Source organism: Neoarius graeffei, chromosome 6 (assembly GCF_027579695.1).
Source record: "Neoarius graeffei isolate fNeoGra1 chromosome 6, fNeoGra1.pri, whole genome shotgun sequence".
Lineage (NCBI taxonomy): Eukaryota > Metazoa > Chordata > Actinopteri > Siluriformes > Ariidae > Neoarius > Neoarius graeffei.
In genome coordinates, this window is record NC_083574.1 from 106523421 (window position 1) to 106551069 (window position 27649).

The 27649-nt window shown below is 43.2% G+C and overlaps 2 protein-coding genes across 4 annotated transcripts in view; both read right to left on the bottom strand.

Moving 5' to 3' along the window:
* Positions 1-2390, bottom strand: part of c6h15orf48 (chromosome 6 C15orf48 homolog) — a 2413-nt gene extending 23 nt beyond the window's left edge. The window contains exons 1-5 of the mRNA XM_060923080.1: positions 2290-2390; positions 2138-2185; positions 705-793; positions 559-619; positions 1-399 (exon numbers count right to left, since the gene is read on the bottom strand). The exon at positions 1-399 is cut by the window's left edge and continues 23 nt beyond it. Of these exons, the coding sequence (XP_060779063.1) occupies positions 331-399; positions 559-619; positions 705-793; positions 2138-2182 (264 nt within the window). The 5' untranslated portion in view covers positions 2183-2185; positions 2290-2390 and the 3' untranslated portion in view covers positions 1-330. The remainder of the gene's footprint in view (positions 400-558; positions 620-704; positions 794-2137; positions 2186-2289) is intronic.
* Positions 1-26786, bottom strand: part of afg2b (AFG2 AAA ATPase homolog B) — a 29104-nt gene extending 2318 nt beyond the window's left edge. Inside the window, exons 1-9 of one of the 3 annotated variants that reach the window (XM_060924302.1) lie at positions 26648-26786; positions 19152-20234; positions 18648-18833; positions 18370-18555; positions 17970-18179; positions 17666-17893; positions 17367-17501; positions 16905-17030; positions 16519-16801 (exon numbers count right to left, since the gene is read on the bottom strand). In XM_060924302.1, the coding sequence (XP_060780285.1) occupies positions 16652-16801; positions 16905-17030; positions 17367-17501; positions 17666-17893; positions 17970-18179; positions 18370-18555; positions 18648-18833; positions 19152-20225 (2295 nt within the window). In that variant the 5' untranslated portion in view covers positions 20226-20234; positions 26648-26786 and the 3' untranslated portion in view covers positions 16519-16651. Of the gene's footprint in view, positions 1-16518; positions 16802-16904; positions 17031-17366; positions 17502-17665; positions 17894-17969; positions 18180-18369; positions 18556-18647; positions 18834-19151; positions 20235-25632; positions 26063-26647 lie in introns of those variants that run through there. The other 2 variants (XM_060924301.1, XM_060924303.1) reach the window with 2 other exon arrangements.
* Positions 26787-27649: the final 863 nt, after the last annotated feature.

The window sequence follows — 27649 nt, forward strand, 5'->3', positions numbered from 1 at the left end:
ACATTCTTTCACTTTGTCACAAAGCACAGTTACAGAGTTACAGACGGTGTTTAATCATCACATTAATCATCCCATTCAGGAATCACATGATCACTTCAGCAGTGTCAGTGTTCTGTGCTGTAATAAAGACATCATTATACATTAATCTCTCATGAAATTAAATCCATAAATATCACAATAAAGTCTGACTGCAGGTCTGATACAGTGCACTTCAGTGTGTCACTACTTTTCATTCAGTAATTATTTCTTCATCATCAGCAGGTAAAGCTATGCACACACACACAGAGAGAGAGAGAGCAAAAGTTTAGACGTTGTTCTGAGATGATAATTTTACTTGGTCAGTTTCTTCACAATCTCCAGTTCCTCCACTGGCTTCCACTGCTGATTAATGGTGATGAGCTGCACGACACACACACACACAAACATAAAATATTACAAATACACAATGATAACCACCAACATTACAGAAAATAAAATATTAAAAATGTAGAAAGTAGATTAAATTATAAAAGAAAGATGATAATTAATTAATAAAAACAGGAGAGAAAAGTCTTGTACCTTTTGTGGTTTATTCGGGTCGAGTCTCTCCCACGGCTCAGGGTTTGAGGTTTTGTTCAATCTATCGAATAAATATATTTACATTTTTATTACAATGCTTTAATTATCAATGAGTAAACACAAACACACACATCAGACGTTCTTACATTACATCTGTTTTGGTGAACAGGAAGTAGATGCAGGCTGATGTGGCTCCCGTCGCTGCAAACGCCATGAAGCCGATCAGAGGGATGAGCTACAGATCAAACATCGCAAACATCAGGAATGTCGTACACGGCCCCCAAATCCTCCAGTCAGTAATTCCACACCTGAGTGAAGTTGAGCTGAGGGCTCTCTGTATTTGTGCACTTTTTGTGTTATCACTATTACATTGTTATTTTGTTTACTTCCTACATCATGAGTTTTATTTCCTCTTCATTATTTTCACTCCTAAAGATTAATCTCAGATTTCTTTTTTTTTTTTGCTCATTGTATTTGTTTCATTCTTTTTTGCAGTTTGATTTATTAAGTTTAAATTAAGGTAAGACACTACAGGTAGAAATAATGCATTTAATAAGATAAGATAAACTTTATTCATCCCTCAGTGGGGAAATTTACACGTTCCAGCAGCTCACAGATAGAAAAAGAGTCAGGAATAAACAGTAACAAGAATAGAGTGCAATAAAGATATATGAAACCTAAAGGAATATAAATAAATAAATAAATAAATAAATACACACACACACACACACACACACACACACACACACACACAACTTAAATAAGAACAGAATAATCAAGAATATTCTCAGACTTTTAGCTAAACTGCGCTTATATAATTTAAATTACTAAACTGTTCTAAATAAAATATCGAGCCTTGGCAGTAAAATGTTTATTTCACTGATTTTATTTTTTTTTTCTGAAACTTAGCAACTTTGACTTTAATTTTTAAGCCCCACCCACTTCACAATCTCACCATCTGATCCATCCCTGAAAACTCATTTCCTGATGGAGGTGTGTTTGTGTCAGTGTGATTTTTACACGTCCATTTCCTTTGTTACCTCGTCTTCTAAACTGCACTGACTCCAGCAGAAATTCATTAAACCTCAGTGTTTTTAATTTTGTTTTCAAAATTAAATTTGGATTTTAAAAATAAAAATCAATATCCGTATTCAGAATCAAAAATCTCAATTTATATAAATTTCCTCAGATTTTACACACTCATTCCTGTCACTAATTAGAATTTTATTACAGAAAAATTTACCAAATTGTTGATTTTTTTTAATTTTTAACTTTTTAAAATTAAAACTAAATATTTATTTTTATACAAGTGAAGTTTTTCTTTTTACTTAGATACTAGATTTATTGGTTTTATAAATCATGCACATTTCCACATATTTAATTAGACGAAGCCTCATTTGCATAAATAAATGTCTCTTGCTTTAGACACTCGTGTTTCTGCTTCATCATGCTGCAACAGGCTTCGATTCCAACAACGGCCAAATTTCAACATTATATTCCAGTCTTATCTGATCTTACACACACACACACACACACACACACACACACACACACACACACACACAGTGTAAAAACTGACCTCCTTTCTCTTCCTGAGCATCTGCACAAATCCTCCAGTCACCATTTTCTACAAACATCATAAACTCATTACAGTGATGAATATGATGAAGATGATGATGATGATGATGATGATGTAATGGTGATGGAGTGTGAAGGCTCGAGCAGACTCACCTGTGCCGGGGTCGAGGTCACACTGAAAGAGAGTGAGTGAGTTTCTGCATGAGTGTTCCGTCAGGGCTCAGACTTAAACTGTAGTTGAGACGAGGATGATGGCACGTATACACACATACACACACACCCTGTCTATCAGGAAGCTCCTTCACCATAGCAACTACCATTCTCCTCACTGTCTGTGGCTCCCCCTACTGGCCACACATCACATGGCTAACAATAGTATCATCAAGGTCACACCCACAGTGAGGCGCCTCATGGGAATGGAGTCATCACTTCACGAAAGCAAAAGGTTTTTGGTTAGATGGTGCCCACCGTGGCTGACGTCTTTGTCTCACTCTCTCGGCACCAATGTAACTTTGTGTGTGTGTTGGTGTTTTTGTGTATCTTGAGTGTACAATTTGCATATGCGACAGTAAAATACAGTAGGGAAGAACTTCTGGACATCAGCAAAGTTCATCATGAGTTTAAACATCACCTGTTGGACTTTGACTTTCTCCTACGTCTGGACCCAGCCAACTCCAGTGGGCAAGACACGGCAGCAGCGGCCTTGCGGGAGCAGTGCTGCCAGCAACCAGAGAGCCTGAGGCAGAGAGGCAGGAGAGGGGGGCTACACGACCACCATTACCTAGCCTGCTGTTAGTGAATGTACACTCACTAGAAAACAAGATGGATGAGCTGAGAACCCGGACTCCCCCCCAGCGTGAAACAAGAGAATGTTGTGCTCTTATTTTCATGGAAACCTGGCTTTTGGACTGCGTGCCAGACTCGGCTCTCCTGCTCCACACACACTCCATCTACCGTGGAGACCGCACATTGGTCTCGGGGAAGATGAGAGGAGGCGGTGTCTGCATGTACATCAACAACAGATGGTGTGGGAATGTGCAGGTACAGTGGTGCTTGAAAGTTTGTGAACCCTTTAGAATTTTCTATATTTCTGCATAAATATGACCGAAAACATCATCAGATTTTCACACAAGTCCTAAAAGTAGATAAAGAGAACCCAATTAAACAAATGAGACAAAAATATTATACTTGGTCATTTATTTATTGAGGAAAATGATCCAATATTACATATCTGTGAGTGGCAAAAGTATGTGAACCTCTAGGATTAGCAGTTAATTTGAAGGTGAAATTAGAGTCAGGTGTTTTCAATCAATGGGATGACAATCAGGTGTGAGTGGGCACCCTGTTTTATTTAAAGAACAGGGATCTATCAAAGTCTGATCTTCACAACACATGTTTGTGGAAGTGCATCATGACATGAACAAAGGAGATTTCTGAGGACCTCAGAAAAAGCATTGTTGATGCTCATCAGGCTGGAAAAGGTTACAAAACCATCTCTAAAGAGTTTGGACTCCACCAATCCACAGTCAGACAGATTGTGTACACATGGAGGAAATTCAAGACCATTGTTACCCTCCCCAGGAGTGGCCGACCAACAAAGATCACTCCAAGAGCAAGGTGTGTAATAGTTGGCGAGGTCACAAAGGACCCCAGGGTAACTTCTAAACAACTGAACGCCTCTCTCACATTTGGCCCTTTTCCACTACCCTTTTTCAGCTCACTTCAGCTCGCTTCAGCTCACTTCAGCCCGACACGGCTCGCGTTTCGACTACCAAAAAACAGCACGACTCAGCTCTCTTCAGCCCTGCTTAGCCCCTAAAACTCGCACGGTTTTGGAGTAGGGCTGAAGCGAGCCAAAGCGAGCCGAGTGAGGCTGGGGGCGTGAGCAGACACTCCCCTGTGCACTGATTGGTGAGGAGGAGTGTCCTCACATGCCCACACACGCCCCGCGAGCACGCTGGGATCTGTAAACACCGCAAACCCGGAAGAAGAATTACGAATTACGAGAATTTCTGAAGCCTTATGCGCCTCGCCTCATCTATACGCTCTTGCCAGTATCTGTTGGCGTTGTCGGTGACAACAAGCCACAGCACCAAGACCAGCAACACTAACGACTCCATGTCCTCCATATTTATTGTTTACTATTCGGGTCGTGAGACTACCGCTTAAAAGCTCACTGATGTCACTGTTTGCGCTGCTTAACGACATCACGTGACGTCCACCCACTTTCGCTAACTCCACCCAATGTGTTCACCCACTTCCAGCCAGCACGGTTCAGCGCGGTTGTAGTCGAAATGCAACTCCAACAGCCCCGCTCAGCTCGACTCAGCTCGACTCAGCACGGCACGGCTCAGCCGCGTTTGTAGTGGAAAAGCGGCAATTGGCTAATGTTAATGATCATGAGTCCACCATCAGGAGAACACTGAACAACAATGGTGTGCATGGCAGGGTTGCAAGGAGAAAGCCACTGCTCTCCAAAAAGAACATTGCTGCTCATCTGCAGAGTTATATTTTTATTTGATTTTTTTAATTTTATAAGTACACACACATATACACAAATGCTTTAAAAAGTAAAAATGTGAGCACAGACCTTTAAGAGAAATCCAAAACTTAAGAACCTTAAAGATGCAGAAACTTTCAGGTTCCGTAGTGTTCATGACCACAACAAGGTTCAGTTCCGGTACTTCGACCCAGAAAACCTTTAACACTGGAAGTGTTACAGCTATAAAATATTAGAACTGTAATTTTTAGAACTGAAACTTGTCAGGACTAGGATTTTAACAGTGGAATTTTTCAGATCTTTAACTTTTACAACTGAAAATATTTAGAATTTTTAGAAGGGAAACTTTGGAACTTAAACAGTGGAATTTATAAACTGAAAGTTGTATAAGTTCTGGAATTTTTAGCCATGGAACTTTTTAGATCTTTAACTTTTAATAAATCTAACTTTTAGAACTGCAACTTTCTGGAAATTAATTTTTTTAAGAACTTTTAGGAAAATTTTAGATCTAACTTTTAGCAGTGCAATTTTTAGCACTAATGTAGCAACGTAAATTTTTATAACAATTTTATAACTATCTTTTAGCATTTAGTTTTTAGCACTGGAATTTTCAGCAGTGGAACCTTTTAGCTCTGTAACTTTTTAGAACTGGAACTCTCAGAATTGGAACTTTGAGGGCTGTAACTTAAAACTGAAAGTTTTGATCACTAACTTAGCACTGTAAAATTTTAGAACAGGAACTTATAGTATGAACTTTTTAGAATAGCAACTTTTACCACAAATTTTTCGCACTGTAACTTGTAGAATGGAAAATTTTTAGCACTAGAATTTCAGCAGTGGAACATCTTTGATCTGTAACTTTTTAGAACAGTAACTTTTAAACCTGGATTTTTTTTTAACTAAGTTTTTAGAATTGTAACATTTTAGCACTTTACCTTTTATAACTATCTTTTAACACTAACTTTTAGCACTGTAGATTTTCAGAACTGTATCTTTTAGAACTGTAACTTTTTAGACCAATAACTTTTAGCAGTGTACGGTTTAGCACTAACTTTTAAAACAATTTTTATAATTAACTTTTACAACTAACTTTTAGCACTGGAACTCTTCTTAGAGCTGTAATTTTTCAGAACTGTAACTTTTAGCACTGTAAATGTGTAACACAGGAACTTATATCACTGAAACTTTTTAGCACCAGAATGTTTAGCAGAACTTTCTAGATCTAACATTTCTAAAGCTATTTTTTTAGTGCTGGTAACTTTTAGGACTGTAATATTAGAAGTGGAAGTTTTTTGAACTGGACTTTTCAACCTCACTAGAAAAACAAATAAATTTCACCAACAGCGAGGTGTTCAGCACTCCACTATTCAGTACTACCTGATTATAGTCCCCACTGAGCTAATTCGGAGTGATATTAATGGCTGTCAAGCTGAAGAAGGAGTCCTATCAGGCTTGTTAGCCTGTGGGTCTCCAGAGGCAGCTGACAGATACCGACGGGCCAAGCAGAACATGGCTCTGGTGGTCACTGAAGCAAAAACTCAGGTGTAGGAGGAGTTCAGTGAGGCCATAGAAAGTGATTTTCGGTCGGCCTTGAAGAGATTCTGGCAAACCGTCCGGCGGCTCAGGAAGGGGAAGCAGTGCTCTATCCCTACTATTTATAGTGAGGATGGAGTGCTGTTGACCTCAAATGGGGACATCATCCAGTGGTGGAAGAATACTTCGAGGATCTCCTCAATCCCACCTTCATGTTATCCGAGGAGGACGCAGAGTCTGAGGGTGCTTGGGAGGACTCTCCCATCATAGGGGCTGAGGTTGCTGAGATGGTTAAAAAGCTCCTCGGTGGCCAGACTCCAAGGGTGGATGAGATTCGTCCTGAGTTCCTGAAGGCACTGAATGTTGGTGAGCTGTTTTGGCTGACATGCCTGTTCAACACTGTGTGGAGGTCGGGGACAGTGCCTCTGGATTGGCAGACTGGGGTGGTGGTCCCCCCTTTTTAAAAAGGGTGACCGGAGAGTGTGTTCCAACTATAGGGGACTCACACTTCTCAGCCTCCCTGGGAAAGCCTATGCTGGGTTGCTGAAGAGGAGAGTCTGGTCGATAGTCGAACCTTGGATCCAGGAGAAACAATGCAGTTTTTGTCCTGGTCATGGAACACTGGAGCAGCTCTTTACCCTTGCAAGGGTACTGAAGGGTGCTCATTACTGATCAGGAGTTTAATGTACTTTGTTTAACTGAAACATGGATTAAGCCAAATGAATATATGGCATTAAATGAAGCGAGTCCTCCTGGATACAGTTATATACACCAGCCTCGTCTAACTGGCAGAGGAGGAGGCGTCGCGGTTATTTATAATGATTATCTACAGTAGGTGTAACACAAAAACCTGGTTATAAATTTAATACATTTGAAGTTCTTCATACTCATATAATGTATGTAGCCTCAAAAAATAAGTCTACCCAGTTAATTCCATTGCTTATTATTTACAGGCCCCCGGGGCCATATTCTGAGTTTCTTTCTGAATTTGCAGATTTTATCTCAGATCTGGTTATTTCCTTAGACAAAGCTTTAGTTGTCGGAGATTTTAATATTCACTTCGATAACCCAGAAGACCCTTTAAAAACAGCGTTTGTGTCCATTTTAGATTCAGTAGGGATTAATCAGAATGTCATAGGACCGACCCATAATGGTGGTCACACCCTCGATCTAATACTAACATTCAGGTTAAACGTAGACAATATAGTCACACTTCCACAGTCTGAAGTTATCTCAGATCATTATCTCATCTCATTCAAAATATGTCTGAGTAATAATATATGCACCTCACCACGCTACTGTATTAAACGTACATTCACATCAATTACTGCACAGAGCTTTATAAGTGATCTCCCAGAGTTATCAACTTTGATTGGGTCACTGTCAGCCCCTGCAGAACTTGATCAGGCAACTGAACGCTTAGAGTCAACATTCCGCCATACTTTAGATAATGTAGCTCCTCTTAAAAGGAAAATGGCCAGAGACAAAAAATTAGCACCCTGGTATAATGATGACACTCGCACATTAAAACAGACCACTCGAAAATTGGAACGTAAATGGCGTCAAACAAAATTGGTAGTGTTCAAATTAGCGTGGAAGGAGAGCTTCCTGAAGTATAGAAAAGCTCTTCGTGCTGCGAGATCAACATATCTCTCCTCCCTAATAGAAGATAACAAAAATAATCCGAGATTCCTATTTAATACTGTAGCAAAATTAACCAGGAATAAGTCCACTATAGACACATGCACACCTGCAGTACCGTATGTAGTGGCAACGACTTCATGAACTTTTTTAATGACAAAATTGAGAATATCTCATCTCATCTCATTATCTGTAGCCGCTTTATCCTGTTCTACAGGGTCGCAGGCAAGCTGGATCCTATCCCAGCTGACTACGGGCAAAAGGCGGGGTTCACCCTGGACAAGTCGCCAGGTCATCACAGGGCTGACACATAGACACAGACAACCATTCACACTCACATTCACACCTACGCTCAATTTAGAGTCACCAGTTAACCTAACCTGCATGTCTTTGGACTGTGGGGGAAACCGGAGCACCCGGAGGAAACCCACGCGGACACGGGGAGAACATGCAAACTCCGCACAGAAAGGCCCTCGCCGGCCACAGGGCTCGAACCCGGACCTTCTTGCTGTGAGGTGACAGCGCTAAGCACTACACCACCGTGCTGCCAAAATTGAGAATATCCGACAAAAAATTCAAACTACTAATTTAAGGTCAGACAATGTAAGTGACCCTGTGGTTAACAATATAACTGTATCAGATCAGCAATTAGAATGTTTTACTCCCCTAAAAGAAACTGAATTACTTTCATTAATCTCAGCATCAAAAGCCTCAACTTGTGTACTAGATCCCTTACCTACACGTCTATTCAAACAGATAATACCTGAAGTAATTGAACTGCTTCTAAAAATAATAAATTCTTCTCTTACGATTGGCTATGTACCCAAATCCTTTAAACTAGCAGTTATCAAACCCCTGATTAAAAAACCTGACCTTGATCCCTGTCAGCTGTCCAATTATCGGCCAATATCAAACCTCCCCTTTATCTCCAAGATCCTTGAAAAAGCTGTGGCACAGCAGTTATGCTCATATTTACATAGGAATAACATCCATGAAATGTATCAGTCAGGATTTAGACCTCATCATAGCACAGAGACAGCACTGGTTAAAGTAGTAAACGACCTACTGTTGGCGTCTGATCAGGGCTGTGTCTCGCTGCTTGTGTTGCTTGACCTTAGTGCAGCATTTGATACCATTGATCATTCCATTCTTCTGGATAGACTAGAAAATGTTGTGGGAGTTAAGGGAACGGCCCTCTCCTGGCTCAGCTCTTATTTCACTGATCGTTATCAGTATGTTGATATAAATGGTGATATTTCTAGACGTACTGAGGTAAAGTTTGGTGTTCCACAAGGTTCTGTCTTGGGTCCACTGCTTTTTTCTTTATATATGTTACCTCTGGGTGATATTATTTGTAAACATTGTATTAGTTTCCACTGTTATGCTGATGACACACAGTTGTATGTTTCTGCAAAACCTGATGAGAGACACCAGCTTAATAGAATTGAGGAATGTGTAAAGGACATTAGACACTGGATGCTTATTAACTTCCTTCTGCTTAACTCTGACAAGACTGAAGTACTTGTACTCGGACCACATGCAGCTAGAAGTAAGTTTTCTGATTCCACAGTAACTCTGGGTGGCCTTTCTGTTTCTTCATGTGCAGCAGTAAAAGACCTCGGAGTGATTATTGACCCCAGTCTTTCATTCGAAACTCACATTGATAACATTACCCGGATAGCTTTCTTTCATCTCAGAAATATTGCTAAGATAAGAAATTTAATGTCACTACATGACGTTGAAAAACTAGTTCATGCTTCCGTTCCCTCCAGGTTGGATTATTGTAATGCCTTACTGTCTGGATGTTCCAATAAGTGCATAAACAAGCTCCAGTTAGTTCAAAATGCAGCAGCAAGAGTCCTTACTAGAACTAGAAAATATGACCCCATCACCCCTGTCTTATTCACACTGCATTGGCTCCCAATCAAATTTCGTATTGATTATAAAGTACTACTATTGACCTTTAAAGCACTGAATGGTCTCGCACCACAGTACCTGAGTGAACTTCTGCTCCTCTATGACCCGCCACGCCTACTTAGATCAAAAGGTGCAGGCTATCTGCTGGTACCTCGTATAGTGAAGGCTACATCAGGGGGCGGAGCCTTTTCTTACAAAGCCCCACAGTTATGGAACAGCCTTCCAAGTAGTGTTCGGGAATCAGACACAGTCTCAGTGTTTAAGTCTCGGCTGAAAACATCTGTTTAGTCAAGCCTTGTGTTAATGGTGTTTATGAGGTAAAGGAGTAGATCTGGAGGATCCTCAGACAGAGTGTTTTGGTAAACTGGGATGTATGGATGCTGTCAGTCCCCACTCGCTTGCTCACTCAAGTTTGTTGACGGTGTAGTGGCTGCTGCTTTATGTCCCGGGGCTCCCTCATCCCTGTGTTACCTTCTGGCTCTCCCCTTTTAGTTATGCTGTCATAGTTAGTTGCCGGAGTCCCTGCTTGTACTCAGTGCAATATGTATACTGTTCCTACTAATTCAGGTGACATTGGGCATACCTAACAACCTGTGTTTTCTTTCCCTCTCTCTCTCCCCCCCTACCCCCAAATTTGTCCCTCTGAGTTACATGTCAATCCTGAGATCGGGATGCTGAACCTCTTCTGCTCCTCAGACCTGCCTGATCCATCCTGGTGCCCTGTGTCTGGTTGGAGTCTCATCGCATCGCTCCTGTAGAGGACGGCCCCATGAGGACAGTTGGAAGTCACACCTGGAGGATGCTCTGGACTCTTATAGTAATGCTTTTATGGCTGAGGACTACAGTTGCCATGAACAATTTTGCACTCAAGTTTCCATCAATGAAGAGTTTATAACATCAACAAAACTGACTTCATGTTAAAACTGTTAAAGTGCTGATGACATGTTTTTGACATCTTTGGCGATGTTTTATAACATAAAAAGTAATTCCCGATGATCCATATATTAATTCATGAAGGCGCCTATTTTACAAGTTATGATGATAAACGCGGCTATTTGGGCAAATTTGACGGGGCTGCAGCACCCAGGAGACGAAGGAGGAGGAGGAGCTATATGACGTCAGCGAAAGAACCTTCCTCCTAACTTACCAGTTTGTTGTTGATGCGACAGGTGTTCAGTTTATCATTATTAGTATTTTTATTATACATTATTATACATTATTATATATATAGTTATTATGCCTTCGCGTTGTATTGCCGGCTTTTGCTCCAAAACCCACAAGGATGGGGTAAGTTTATTCAAGTTTCCCAGAGATCCCGAGCTGCATGCGAAGTGGGTGAAGCAAGTCAGGCGCACTCGTGACAAGTGGGAGCCCTCACCAACATCCGTCCTGTGCTCTGAACACTTCGATTTGGATTGTTTTGACACCCTTCCCAGCTTAAAGGAATCTCTTGGGTGTTCAGTTCAGCACAAACGTGTGTTGCTACCATCAGCAGTGCCTACACAGTGTTGCCAGATTGGGAGGTTTCCCGCCCAGTTAGGCGGTTTCAAGTGCATTTTGGTGGGTTTTGAACATATTTTGGGCTGGAAAACGTCAGCAGTATCTGTTGCCAGATACTGCTGAAGTTTTCCAGCCCAAAATATGTTCAAAACCCACCAAAATGCACTTGAAACCGCCCAACTGGGCGGGAAACCTCCCAATCTGGCAACACTGCCAGTATTCCGGAGGGGGTCTACTAGTAGCTATGCCGGATCCAAAGACAGTCCTCCTGTCAGAACATGTGTTGTGAAATGACATAAGATAAAGGTACGTAGAGCTATAGATTCTACATGATAATCATAAATGTTATCATAAAGTCGGTGTGATATCAGTCATGTATTTGCTTGTGAAAGCTTGCGGCTTTCATGTAACTGCCGCCTAGCAACGAGAGGCAAAGGGTAAAGAGGGTAGGCTATCATAGATTCTATTCGGAAGAGATCAACACAATTCTAGACTCCCAGAAGAGGAAGAGCTAGCACTAGAGAGTTCACCGGCGTTTTCATGCGCCATTTCCATTGAGTAGAACCAAAGTAGAACAGCCAGTGAACCGCAGCGTGTTCTTCCACTGACATCACAACATGGCCGCGAGCCATGGACCCAGTTTTCTTGCGCTGTGCAATTAACCCTTTGGTGACTGATCCCTTGAAAATGGTTCCTCCAGGAACGATGACGTTTCAGTTGTCAAGACAACGGAAAAACTAAAATACAAAAACAGAAAGATACGTCACAATGCTCTTGTGCACAAAACAAAATGCTCTTGTATTTTAGTTTTTCCGTTGTCTTGACAACTGAAACGTCATCGTTCCTGGAGGAACCATTTTCAAGGGGTCAGTCACCAAAGGGTTTTAAAAGTTGGATATTTGCGTAACAACAGCTTCTTTTCACGTAATTATAACAGAAATCTAACATGTTTGCCATGTTGTATAGTTTATTTAAGAAATTGCATAGAGTCATGTTCGTGTCATCAGACCTTTAATGTTATAGTCATGCTGTCTGTTGTTGGAGGAAGTAGCCGACTTCAAATACCTAGGCTCCTGGGTCAGCTCCACAAGTCGTGATATGAAGGTGCGCAAGGCACTCTCTTGGAGAGCCCTAAATGATATGAAGGCTGTCTGGAAATCAAGCATGCCACAAGATCTCAAGATCAAACTCTTCCGCGCCACCGTGGAACCCATACTTCTATATGGAAGCGAGTGCTGGGCACTGAATACATCCCTTCAGAAGTCGCTGGACGGCTCATACACCCGCATGTTGTGAGTTGTATTGAACGTCAACTGGCAGGACCATATCTCCAACAAAGTCCTATATGGCGACCTGCCCAAGATCACAGACAAGGTTGCCTGGCGCAGGCTTGGCCTTGCAGGCCACTGTTTCCGCCACAGCGATCTGCCAGCAAGCCATCTAGTTTTGTGGGAGCCAACCCACGGCTCTCGCCGGCCTGGACGCCCAGTAACAACATTCTTGGACACTTTGAAGGGGGACGCAGGGGCGGCCGACATTGCCGAGCTAGCCAATTGTATGCTGGATCGTGAGAATTGGACAGCTAGGTGTGCAGCTCGGCTGAGGCCGCCCTGATGATGATGATGATGATGTCTGTTGTTGCCCAAATGAGGATGGGTTCCCTTTTGAGTCTGGTTCCTCTCGAGGTTTCTTCCTCATGTCGTCTGAGGGAGTTTTTCCTTGCCACCGTCGCCACAGGCTTGCTCATTGGGGATAGATTAGGGATAAAATTAGCTCATGTTTTAAGTCGTTCAAATTCTGTAAAGCTGCTTTGCGACAATGTTTATTGTTAAAAGCGCTATACAAATAAACTTGACTTGACATAGGAGTTTGCCCAACCGGTCTACATGTGTTTTGTGGACCTGGAGAAGGCTTACGACCATGTCCCTTGTGGTGCCCTGTGGGGGGTGCTTCGGGAGTATGGGGTTCAGGGCCCACTACTGCAGGCCATTCGGACCCTGTATGACCGGAGCAGGAGTTTGGTTCGCATTGCCGACAGTAAGTTCGTTCCCGGTGCATGTGGGACTTTGCCAGGGCTGCCCTTTTTCACCGGTTCTGTTCATAACTTTTATGGACAGAATTTCTAGGTGCAGCCAAGGGGCGGAGGGTGTCCAGTTTGGTGGCATCAGGATCACGTCTCTGCTTTTTGCAGATGATGTGGTCCTGTTGGCTTCATCAATCTGTGACTCACAGCATGCGCTGGGATGGTTTGCAGCTGAGTGTGAGGCAGCTGGGCTGAGGATCAGCACCTCCAAGTCTGTGTCCATGGCGCTCAGCCGGAAACGGGTGGAGTGCCTACTTCGGGTCAGGGGGGAGTTGCTACCTAAAGTGGAGTTTAAGTATCTCAGGGTCTTGTTCACGAGTGAGGGTGAGGGGGAGCGGGAGTTGGACAGATGGACCGGGGCAACATCAGCAATGATGTGGACATTAAACTGGTCTGTCGTGATAAAGAGAGAGCTGAGCCAAAAGGCAAAGAACTCAATTTACTGGTCCATCTTCGTTCCCACTCTCACCTATGGTCACAAGCTGTGGGTAGTGACCGAAAGAATGAGATCGCAGATACAAGCGGTAGAAATGAGTCTTCTCTGCAGGGTGGCTGGGCTCTCCCTTAGAGACAGGATGAGAAGCTAGGTCATTCGGGAGAGACTGAGAGTAGAACCGCTGCTCCTTCACATCGAAAGGAGTCAGTTGAGGTGGTTTGGGCACCTTGTTATAGGAAGCCCCCTAGATGCCTCCCAAGGGAGGTTTTCTGGGCATGCCCCACTGGGAGGAGACCCCGGGGCAGACCCAAGACATGCTAGAGAGATTACATCTCTCGGCTGGCCTGGGAACACCTCAGTATTCCCCCGGAAGAGCTGGTGGAGGTGGCCGGGGAGAGGGAAGTCTGGGCTGCTCTGCTTAGGCTGCTACCCCTGCAACCCGGATCTGGATAAGTGGTAGAAAATGGATGGATGGATGGTAGGTAACTTTTAGGACTGTAATATAAGAAGTGGAAGTTTTTTGAACGGGAATTTTCAACCTCAACAATGTTATGAAATTAGTCAGCCCACAAGAAATTTTGCTTATAAACTTTTGGCAAAGGAACATTTAACCCAAGAGCTTAAACCCATGATTTCTTAGTCCTGTAAGTTTAAGCTTAAGAACCTTTAAAACTGAGAACTTCTAAGGTTCAGGAGAACTCCAAGTCTTTTAGACAGAGTGGAGTCAGGGATTAAAGCAAAAAAAAATCCTGAGCCTGAACTTTGTCGACACAGGCAAGAAACTTATATATATATATATATATATATATATATATATATATATATATATATATATATATATATGTGTGTGTGTGTGTGTGCACGTGTTTTGGATTGTGTGTTTATTTTCAAGCCATACCAGGGGGTTTGTGGGGGCATGGGATCGGAGATTGCATGAATGGAAAATTAAATTTGACTTTTGAAAATCCAATACCAAAAACGGCCAGAAGATGGCAAAAGTGCATCTACTATATCTACCACCTGTATGTACCACATTTCTTTTGATATCCAGTTTTGGTGCTCAGCGTTGTCCTTAACAAGTAATAAATTAACCTACAGTCACAAGGTGAACTGTTACAAAGGTAGATGAAATTCAGTATGGCATTTAGAGAGCATTAAAAGTTTTAATAATTGAAATAATTTAACAATTTCACCATTTCAATAACTTTGAACATCAGTAGTAGAATGGCAAATTAAATACACAAATGTTATTTAAACCAATAGAACGTTAACATCAAAAACCCAGTAACATCAAAAACATTAAATACTACATAAAATGATAACTTAAATCAGATAAAATTCAACAAAGTGCTTCAGTAAGGTTGGAATGATCACAACCTGTTTCAAAAATGAAACATAAAGTGCTCCATTTTTTCCCCTTTTTACTGGGTGCTGAACAAAGTGCTACATTTGCATATCCAAAGTACTTTTCAGTGAAGTTGGAATGATCACAACTTGTTTCAAAAATGAAACACAAAGTGCACAAGGTGCCCACGCCACCATGCAATTCCGTTTTCTCTCTCTCTCCCTCGCCCTTCTCTCCAACACAAAAGTTCATTTATTTTATTTTTTTTACTTTTTACCCTCTCTCCGTTGAATGGAGCCGTAACGGCGCGAGGTGACTTTCCGTGTCGATCTTCAGCACTGCACCGCATCGAAGCAAGGAAGAAATGAGAGGAGGGGGTAAAGGCTTTCCTTAGACCCGCCCCATTCTTCTTCTGATTGGCTAATACTGTCAGTTTCAGAGCGCTCCTTTACTACCATTGGCTGACAAACACAAGAGGGATTTCGACGGTCATTTTTTTTTTTTTTTAATTGCCGTCAATTTATTTTCGATTTATTATTTTTTTAAATCCACGGGCAATCACTACAAACCGGAAATCCGGCATGGTGCCGGAGAACTTTAATCCCTGTGGAGTTCTGATATTTCAACTAAAGTAGAGCGAATCAGAGTAAATGAAGTAATATTATGTAATTAACAACAACAACAGAATAATTCATGAAATTAGATAAAACTAAAATCAAATTTGGGGAATTTTAAGCCTTTATACAATCACATGTACATTAGAGCTCAGTGACAGTCTTCCTCTGAATTTATCCCACAGCCGTGGAGAGGAAAGTGCAGTTTATTCACTCCCACGTGTTTTCCTGCTGGTCCAGGGAATCAAACCAGCAGCCTTTTGGTCCCAAAGCTGCGTCTCTAACCTTTAGGCCACGGCTTCCCAATAAATAATGAACACAGCTAAGGGAGAATTAAAGCAGGAGGGAAACAGAGAGACAACATGATGGAGTTTAGGGGTTTGGTTCTGACTGTTTGGGCTTGAGCTCCTGGTTAAACCCTGTTTAAGTGAAGCCCCACCCAGTGAGAAGAGTCAGGAACAGCAGGTTTGACTCTCAGAGAACCCAAGAGGACTTTTGTTCATTGAGGCTGCTGATGTGTTGAGTGTCTGTGGAGGTAAAAATGTCACGACTGCAACAGACAGGTGACACAAAGGACATATTTATAGACCACACACACACTGAAGTGAATATGCAGTGTCTCCAACTCAGACACGCACATCATGTAGAGGATTTGTGGTCAGCAGTCAGATGCTCATCAACCAGACTAACATTTAGAACTTACCAAATTAACTTGTATAAAACTGTCAGAAAACACACACACACACACATCACATTTTTGGCCCCGACTCATATCCTGTTGGATATTTGGGATTTACAGTAAAAACGCAAATATTCAGTGAAATGTTTTTAATCAGGAGATTGAACAGCTCACACAAAACAGGAAATACTGTTCCAAGTGTTAGCGTATTAGCATAAAGGTACCAATAAATATACTGTTTATCCACGGTGTGCTAACCGCGGCATGCTAACTGCAGCTGCATCTGAAGAGCTGTTGGTACTGCAGGAGCTGCTGTGAGCTGATTGATGGTTGAAAATTCTGTAGAACCTTCTGGAAGTGTTTCTGCTGCACCGTGGATACACTCATCCCTTCTTCATGAAGAGCTAACAGAGCCGCCTGCAGACACACACACACACAATAAGGAAATCAGCTAGTTCACAACTACACTCTGCAACTAGCTACAGTATAATAATAACAACAACAACAACAGAGCTGTAACCTCCTTGCAGAGGTTCTCCAGGTCTGCTCCAGAGAACAGGTCTGTTTGAACTGCCAGATCCTCCAAACACACATCAGAACTCATCGGCATTTTCTCTGTGTGGAGCTGCAGGATGGCCAGACGAGCCTGCAAACACACACACACACACACACACACACACACACACACTTTAGTTCTAAGTAGGTGAGGGTTATGAAGTGCTTCAATACCTTGAAGTCAGGTGGTTGTGGGAGGAATATTCAGAAATGTTCCTATAGGTCAGTAGGGTCAGGGTAAAAAAATGGGAGGAGCTAAAAGGTTATTTGTAGGGTCAGCATCAATGGTGGGAGGAGCTAAAAGTTTATCTGCAGGTCAGTTGTCTGTGGGTGGGGCTAAAAAGGCTACCTGTAGGTCAGGTGTTTGGGGGCGGGGCTAAAAGATGACTTGTAAGCCAGGTGTTTGTGGGTGGAGCTAATAGATTACTTGTAGGTCAGGTGGGGGGACGTATATGATGTGGTCGAAGCGGCCTGGGCGGAGCAGAGCGCTGTCCAACATGTCTGGCCTGTTCGTGGCAGCAACAATCATCACGTCCTGATTACACAACTCCTGGAGCTGCATCTGTAACACACATACACACACACACACACACACACACACCCAGTACATCAGTTGAAACCTGTAAGCCAGTTCATAATATTATTATTATTACTATTGTTATTATTTTATTACTACACTGTTGTTATTGTTATATTATTATTGTTATTTGTGTTGTTGTTCCTGACCCGTCGGTCTCTGCGTGTTCTCCCTTTGTACCCCTCACTCTGTCCCGTTTCTCGTCTCTCAGCAGGTTTAAAGCCCACACCGTCTAACTCATTCAGCAGGACTGATAACACCTGAGCCTGTACACTGCTGCCACGGCAACTGCCTCTGTCGTCACGGCAACCCACCAAGCTGTCAATCTCGTCCAGGAACACAATGGAGGGAGAACACGCCCGCGCCTGATGGAACAGCTGAGAGACCGAGAGCCATACGGGGACCAAGTTATTCACTTCAACTCTGTGTGTGTGTGTGTGTGTGTGTGTGTACCTGAGCGAGCGCCCTCTCCGAGTCCCCCACGTAGGGAGAGTAAAGCTCCGCCCCACTCAGCGTGAGGAAGCTGCAGTGTGATGAAGATGCTGCTGCTTTCACCAGTGTGGTCTTGGCGCAGCCCGGCGGCCCGTACAGTAACACACCCCGCGCACGACACACACCTACACGCACCAAGGCCTCGGGGAACTTCATCGGCCACTCCACACTCTACACACACATTATTAACGTTAATAAAAAAAAAGTGTTAAGAAGAGAAAGAAAGAAAATCCAAATCAAAGTAAACAGAAAGAATTAATTCAGAGAAAAGATAAAAGAAGATTAAAAGGACCACAGAAGGAAAAGATGGAGAGAAGACAAAGAAGAAGTGACGGAGTGTGTGTGTGTTTTCTCTCCTCACCTGTCTGAGTTTATTCTTTACTTCCTCCAGTCCTCCGATTTGCTCCCAGCTCACAGGTTTGAACTCAGCCACGCCCACACTGCTCCTCAGGCAGGAGGGCGGGACCAATCGCAACGCTTTCACAAAGTGCTCCATTCTCACTTTATCATCCTCGACTCCTGATTGGCCGCAATCTCCAGCTCCATCCTGAAACAATATCAGAGTCAAAACTGTAGCTGAGATCGGTGCAGTGTGTGTGTGTGTGTGTGTGTGTGTGTGTGTGTGTGTGTGTGTGAGACCTGTGTAGAGTGCAGTATGGCCTGCAGTGCTGCCTCTCTACTGAGCGCGCTCAGATCCGCCCCCACATATCCACTCGTCATCTCAGCGATGGAGTTCAGATCCACACTCGGGTCGAGCGGAATACTGCGACACACACACTGCAGAACCCGGTACCTCTGCTGCAGAGTGGGAACACCCACAACTATCTGGAACACACACACACACACTTTCTTTACTCTATTCCTCATGTTTTTTTGGCTTCTTCTTTTCTTTCTTATCTTTTCTGAATGTTCTGTCTCTCTTTCCTCCCTCCATCTTTCTGTCCTCCTTTTCTCTCTTTTCTACTCCACATGTTGAACAGAACGTTCTTTATTTCTCTTTCTTTATCCCTGGTTTATCTCTTTCCTCCCTTTATCCTTTTTCATTCTTTTTCTCTCTAACAGATGAAAATCGACTGACTTTGTTCTGGATATAAACTCACGGATTTGGATTCATACTGTAATACGGTTCTCTTGGTTCTGTACCTCTCTGTCGAAGCGGCCGGGCCTCCTGAGTGCCGGGTCAAGGGCGTCCGGCCGGTTGGTGGCTCCAATGATGACGAACCTGTCGTCGCTGCTGATTCCGTCCATGAGGGTGAGGAGCTGAGCGACGAGTCGGTTCTCCGGGGTTCCGGTGCTGGAGCTCCGTTTCGGACACAGTGCGTCGATCTCATCGATGAAGAGCACACACGGTTCATCTCGCGCTGCTTCCGAGGCCCGAGTAAACGCAGCACGCAGGTTCTCCTCGCTCTCTCCGGGTCGTGACCCCACCACCACTGGCCCACTCACCATCACCAGCGCCGCCTGCACGTCCCGCGCCACGCTGCGCACCAGCTGTGTCTTCCCCACACCCGGAGGTCCCACCAGCAGTGCGCCATGCCCCGTTGCCACGCCCACACGCTGTGTGCTGTTTGGGTAACGAAGTGGGAGTGTCACCATCTCCTTCAGCGTGGCTTGAACCTCCTCCAGTCCACCCAAAGGCACAGCAGAACCCTCACGCGCCCAGCGCTGGTGCGTTTCCACCGTCTGAACTGACACCACGTCCAGACGAGTCTCGGACGTCACGCGTCCCACTTTATGAGAGCCCGAGTTCACACTGTCCACCTGCAGGAAGTGAATCGGTGTCCCTGCATGTGAGACGTTCACCAGGTGCTTCTCGTGGACGTATAGTCCTCTGAGCAGCTCTGCAGCCAGTGCTCCCACCGCCTGCGCAGACGTCCTACGTTTATACTCGCTGCTGTGCACCAGCGCAGTCACACGCAGACGCTTCACACTCTGACATTTCAGAGCCCTGAGACACTCCGCCCTGAGGCGGAGTCCATGAAGCTCACGTGGGTGGAGGTTCGGCGAGGAGCATGTGGGGTCCAGCTGCAGGTAGGCGTCGGCCAGGTCGGGGCGTGGCCACGCTGTACAGAGACAGGAAACTCTGCCTGGCAGCGTCACCAGCACCGGAGAACCAAGACGCAGACCGAGGTCATCCATCACCGCTGGACCCAGACGGCATCGCTGTGTACCGACATCTGAGTGCTCCGGCGGGAGAAACAGGAGATCCAGCGGCATTGCTCTGACCTGAAACACACACACACACAAACACACACACACACACACACACACACAGCAAGGAGAAACTGATCATTGTAGCTGTGATTAATAAATTAACAGCCTTTACTTTTCAAATTACAAATCACCAGCAAACAATAACACACTTCACTCAGGAACAGCTGCTCCTCCAAACACACTAGGGGTCGACCGATAATCGGCCTGGCTGATATATCAGGCCGATATTCTGCATTTTTAGGGTTATCGGTATCGGCCATAATTTCCACCGATATGCTAACATGCCTTTTTGCATCCATTTCGTTCCTAACGCGACTGTCACTGCACGTCCTTTCCTGCACTCGCCTCTCTGAGTTCAAGAACACGGTCCCGCCCACCACAACATCTGATTTGTTTGGCACAAGGGATACAGCCAATCGACACGCGCAGCTAAACACTCTGAACTGTTTCAAGGCGGCCGTACGGGCAGAAGCAGATCCCACTTCAAGGTAAGGACGCGCTGCTTTTGCCGCAGTAAGTCACAAACACACAAGTTGCAAAAGCACAACATCATTATATGTTTACATTCTTCATCTACTACTCGTTAAAATTGTCCATTTGCATCTGTGTAGCCAGGCAAACTTAGCTTACGGAAGGAAGCACTTGAATTAGCCTACAACCAACTAGTCTCGCTGAAACTCCATGTAATGTTGTCCATAGTAAGCAGTCCCCAGCATAACGTAGGCTGCAGTCATTTTTAAATCCCCGTCTGGAAACGTTGTGAAGGTGTCAGTAGTTCTACTCGAACAGTAGAATGACAGCCATACAGAGAGGTGGTCAAGGGAAGACGAAATAAAACGTAGTGTGTGTGTTCTGTAGGCTAGCGCAAGCCTACTGGCTGTTTGTTATGGTGATGAGTAAACTTCATGCCGTGACTCGTGCTCAGAAAGCGCATTGCACTTGTATATGTTAGGTAACTTTATAAAGCGCTATTTGAACATTTAAACACGCCAGGTGTGATATGGTGCTAGCAGGCTGTGTAATACTGTAGGGAGTTTGTCAGGACGCTTGTTGTGGGCTCAGTAATTAATTGTGTCGTGGATGCACACTTGCTTGGATAAACGCTAATGAACGAAACACATCAATTAAACTCTTGACTTAAATGTTCTTATGCTACTTCACATTGCGCTGTAATGTACTCCACTAGTATTTATAATTCTTGCGCAAGTGATTCTCCTCGCTAGCGCTTCTGATTCGGAAAGCGATATACTCTTACAGGAGCAGCCGCTCCTTTTAACCAGAGCTTTTAACATGCAGAGCAACTGCTTCCTTCACTACAATATAATCCTCCTAAATTGGGAATATTAGGCTTGGGCATTAAAAGCATTAGAATGTAGACGGTTACTTGTTAAGTTGTTATATAATAGGGAGCGATAGCCTACTTTATGTTTGATTTTACTTTTTAAAAAATGCTGCAGGCAGCTCCCTACACTTGGTTTGTTATTTAAAAACTACTTGAAGTTGGTAAGTCTTACTTAGTTCTTAGTGTAAAAGCATCCAGAGTGTATTTTCATTTATTTTCCACTGAAAATGGTGAGCTGGAATATAGTAGGGAGTGATTTATTTTTTTATTGGTGAATATTTATTTTATTTCTCATTTTATTCTAACTAATGTTTGACTTTATTGTACAAATGCTGCTGGCATCTCCCTGCACAAAATTTCATGTTCAATTTTACAATTAAACATACATTTCATGGATATGAAGGTCTGTGTCAGTGTGTGCTATGTTTAATTTCATGTGAATTATAATGTTTACATTTATCGGTTGCACATATCGGTTATCGGCATCCCAATTCCATAATAATCGGTATCAGCCCTGAAAAAAACATATCGGTCGATCCCTAAAACACACATCAGATTATTAACGATATTTACACTGTCAGTTTATTTCAGTTACAGTTGGGTTCCTGCCCAAATTGATGATCACATCATCAGCTTTTCTTTGGCTAATCAGACACAAGGTACGCCACCACTCTCACCGGACCAGTTGGCGGTTATGTGCCTTGCTCAACGGGACTGGAACCAGTCCTGCTGGTTTAGTTTAGATTAGACAGAACTTTATTGATCCCTTTGGGAGGGTTCCCTCAGAGAAATTAAGATTCCAGCAGCATCACTACAGATAAACAGAGAATAGAAAATAGAGAAAACTTCTAGATAAATTAAATTAAGTATTTACATATACAATATAAAAAGAATAAGATATGGGGAAGAGAGGAAGGAGGGGTTAAAAAAGAAGGGGGGGTGGCAGGAGAGATATTGCACTTTATATTGCACATTGTCCGGTATTGCTTATTGTCAGGCTAGGCTACTGCTCCTTCCCGTCCTCTGTCCTCCTGTTCCCCCTCCTCCCCCCCAGAGAGGAGTTGTACAGTCTGATGGCGTGAGGGACAAAGGAGTTTTTGAGTCTGTTCGTCCTGCACTTGGGAAGGAGCATTCTGTCACTGAACAGGCTCCTCTGGTTGCTGATGACGGTGTGCAGAGGGTGACTGGCATCGTCCATGATGTTCAGTAGTTTGTCCATAGACCTCTTCTCTGCCACCGTCACCAGAGAGTCCAGCTTCATGCCGACCACAGAGCCGGCCCACCTGATCAGTTTGTCCAGCCTGGATGTGTCCTTCTTGGATGTGCTGCCCCCCCAGCACACCACGGTGTAAAACAGGACACTGGCGACCACAGACTGATAGAACATCCACAGGAGTTTCCTGCAGATGTTAAAGGACCGCAGCCTCCTCAGGAAGTATAGCCTGCTCTGTCCCTTCCTGTATAAGTGATTGGTGTTGCAAGTGCAGTCCAGCTTGCTGTCCAGCCACAGCCCGAGGTACTTGTAGGAATCCACAGCCTCCACCTCGACTCCCTCGATCAGAACTGGTCGTGACCTTGTTCTGGACCTCCCAAAGTCAATGACCAGCTCCTTGGTCTTCCAGGTGTTGAGCTGCAGATGGTTCCTGTTGCACCAAATGGCAAAGTCCCTCACCAGGCTCCTATACTCCTCCTCTCTGACACTCTGGACTCTTACAGTAATGCTTTTATGGCTGAGGACTACAGTTGTCTTGTTAACTTTAGGACTGCAGTTGTCATGAACAGTTTTGCACTCAAGTTTCCATCAATGAAGAGTTTATAACATCAACGAAACTGACTTCATGTTAAAACTGTTAATGTTATAGTCATGCTGTCTGTTGTTGCCCAAATGAGGATGGGTTCCCTTTTGAGTCTGGTTCCTCTCGAGGTTTCTTCCTCATGTCGTCTGAGGGAGTTTTTCCTTGCCACCGTCGCCACAGGCTTCATCATCGGGGATAGATTAGGGATAAAATTAGCTCATGTTTTAAGTCATTCAAATTGTGTAAAGCTGCTTTGCGACAATGTTCATTGTTAAAAGCGCTATACAAATAAACTTGACTCTCTGCCGTCCCTGATGCACCCCATGATGGCTGGTTTATCAGTGATGGTTTAGGGCAGTGGTTCTCAACCGGGGGGGCGCGCCCCCCTGGTGGGGCGCGGAGGTACTCCAGGGGGGTCGCGAATAGGCTTCATGTATGGAGGAAAAAAAAAATCTGGGGCTAACAGGCTATAGTAGCTAAGCAGATGCAACACATTTACCCATGTCAAAATGCAGGACATTGGACTATTACATACAAATCAATACTATTATAAAATCTATCATCAATCTATCATAAAATCTTGTGTGTGTAGCCGCATCAGTCGGGGGAACTGTGATATGTTCCCAAGCCTTGCAGACTTTATCAGTAATGCAGGCACTTCCCACGATTTCTCATCTGTCTTTCAAGCAGCGTCAGAGCACCTGTCGGTAATGAGAAAACAGTTGGCGGCATACTTCACAGAGGATTATCGCTCTTTTGCGTGGGTTCGAGATCCATTTGTGTGTACTGCTGACGAACTTCCAGTTGACATGCAGGAACAGCTTATTGAGCTGAAGAGTGACAGTAGACTTAAGGCAGTCTTCACCTCATGCCCTCTTTCGACATTCTGGGCAGCATTGATGCAGGAGTACCTGCAACTGTGTGACGTAGCCTTGAAACTGCTCATCCCATTCGCATCGACCTACTTGTGTGAGGCAGGATTTTCAAAAATGACTGCGTTCAAAACGAAATATCGCAATCGTGCGCAAATTGAGGATGACTTGAGACTGTGCTTGTCAAACATTTCGCCAAGAATCGAGGATCTTTGTAAGGCAAAGCAGGCTCAGGTCTCGCATTAACGCAAATGCAGATCACAAAGACACAGTAAAAAGTAAAACCTAAATTCACGCCTGGTCCCAATTCCCAATGATATCAATAGCCAGCTAATGATAAGCCTAATAAAATACCTAATAAAAACACTAATAATAATAATAATAATAATAATATTAATGCCTATTAATAATAATAGCATAATAATAATAATAATAATAATAATATCAACAACCAACAACAGCAATAATAATAATAATAATAATAATAATAGGCCTAATAATAATAATAATGCCTGAAAGAACATAAGTCTTGTACTACTGCCAACAGCTTAGTAATGATAATAGGCAATAATAATAATAATAATAATAATAATAATAATGCCCGAAAGCAGATGAGAAATGTGGTGCTACTGCCAATTATAACAATAGCCTAATAATGATAATAGGCCTATGTATTTCTATGGAATGGATAATGCTACTACTGCTGCTACTGCTACTACTACTACTACTAATAATAATAATGATAATAATAATAATAATCTAGCCCAGGGCTATCTATCTATCTATCTATCTATCTATCTATCGGTCAATATAAGGTGCTGTAGGTCGGGTGGCGTCACTGCGGGTGAGTGTGTTGGGGGGGGGGGGGGGGGGGATGGGGGCGGGGCGAGAAGAGGGGCCCCCAACTGCAATGAACCAGCTTTGGTGGGGCCCAGGTTGCAAAAGGTTGAGAACCCCTGGTTTAGGGAATCAAACCAGCAACCTTTTGGTCCCAAAGCTGTTTCTCTAACCATTTGGCCATGGCTTCTCCCAACTATTATATTCCCCAAATATTTACACTGGATTACACAAAACTACAGGTAGTCGTCGACTTACGACTGCGTTTGGTTACGACTGACTGGTCGTAAACCGATCTGGTCATAAGTCGGCCTGTGTTAAATGAATGTAAGTATATTGTGATGTGTAATGATATTGTAATTTATTAAATTACAATATCATTATAAATAAATATATATCAGTATAAATAAATTATTTTATCAACATTTTCTTATTTCATTACCTTGGCTTATTATTTGGTTTAAGTCAAACACTGCATACTACACTGCGTACAGTATAATTCGTTTAATGTGTGCAAAACAAAAATTTGTGAAAAATAGAAAACATTTTAGTTTGAAACGTACTAAAATACAAATGTAAAACATGGCAAAATACAAAACTTAGTGACCGCTGGCATCACTGGTGCTTGGCTGTGGGTCGTCTACGTCATCATCAGCTGTTGCAGCGCTCGGGCTGGCGGGAGCATTTGCTCGTTTCATAACCCAGGAGCTGGGGTGGAAACTGTTGTACGTGGCGGGAGGCTGCCGGGAGCTGGGGCGGAAACTGTCGTACACTCAGCTAGCTCAGCTGGGAAACACTTGCCAGTCATAACCAGACGGTCATAAGTCAACGACTACCTATAGTCTCAAAACACTGAGAATAATTTTCCAATAATAATAATAATAGGGGTGGCACGGTGGTGTAGTGGTTAGCGCTGTCACCTCACAGCAAGAAGGTCCGGGTTCGAGCCCCGTGGCCGACGAGGGCCTTTCTGTGTGGAGTTTGCATGTTCTCCCCGTGTCCGCGTGGGTTTCCTCCGGGTGCTCCGGTTTCCCCCACAGTCCAAAGACATGCAGGTTAGGTTAACTGGTGACTCTAAATTGAGCGTAGGTGTGAATGTGAGTGTGAATGGTTGTCTGTGTCTATGTGTCAGCCCTGTGATGACCTGGCGACTTGTCCAGGGTGAACCCCGCCTTTCACCCGTAGTCAGCTGGGATAGGATCCAGCTCGCCTGCGACCCTGTAGAACAGGATAAAGCGGCTACAGATAATGAGATGAGATAATAATAATAATAAATTGCTTCCAAACTTTGTAATGTATGTATAATATTTTACTTTTTTTTTGGACAGAGTCATTTGTCCCAATTTGGTGTCTTTATTATTATTATTGTTTTTGTGTAGAAATATTTATAAATGTTCAGGAAACACACACTTCCACAATAAACTATAATAATCATTAACATTTTCAGATTAAAAATTATTTTGTAGATTTTTTTTTATAATTTAAACTCATGAATGAAAATCAGCTTCATGTAAAAACCAGGCATTAGCATTAGCATTTAACCAGCTGTGTCATAAACACTGTCGTAAAATCTCTTACCGTCAGAAAACTCCGTTTATTAAACACAAGCACATCACCGGCTCGCGGTCTGGTTTATTTTATTTTATTTTATTTTATTCTGCCTCAGCCAGCGGGCGGAAACACAGCATGAGCTCCGGCGGCACTGCGGCGAGCCCCGCCCTCCTGCACTCTGATTGGTTAGAAGTTCACGTTCACGGCAGGAAAACCAATCAGCGCGTGCCCTTCACCATGCCACTGTCCAATCCCAGATTCCGTAGAGCTCAGTGAGCCGAGCGGAGTTTCTCTTCCGGGGAGAGAGTGTGAGCACGTGACTAACAGAATGAGCATGTGACCGCCCCCTGGTGGCCGATTTGAGTCAGCGCAATAAAATTCATCATTAATGTTCAGGTTGTACTATAAAAAAGCAACATTTTACATTTCTGCTTCATAAATTTAAATACAAACGTAGACAGTGTATAAATAAGCAAATTAGACCATGATCATGTGACAAAAATGATAAGGTTTATATTTTTCACATTATCTATCTGTCTGTCTGTCTTGTCTATCTATCAACACAAATCTACTCATTGTTATTTGGATTGTCTTCACACAGTTCAGGATCAGTAAAGTTAAAATGAACTTTATAAAGTTAATAAAGTTTAAATAACCAACAATTGAAGATGTTTTTGAAAAACTCTAACAGAATCTGATTTGTATGAAGTAAAAACTGTTCGTGGTTTAAATGTCTATTGGAAAATGAGGAGAAATGGAAGACTTGAGGAAGTGTTTAATAAGAAATAATAAAGGTGTGAGCGAGAAGAGCAGTGTGAGAAACAGGAGGAAGAAGATTTTAATATTAACGTGTGAGTCTCATCTTCACCGCCAGAGGGCAGTGTGACTCCATACTCTACATTACTGCTGCTGTTTTCAATAGTTACACATCAGTAATGTGGGGTTAAAAGGACCAGTTTATTTAAATCAGTCAATCAGATAGAACTGCTGATGTGTTTTCTGACTCTGCATGACACACGGATATCTAGA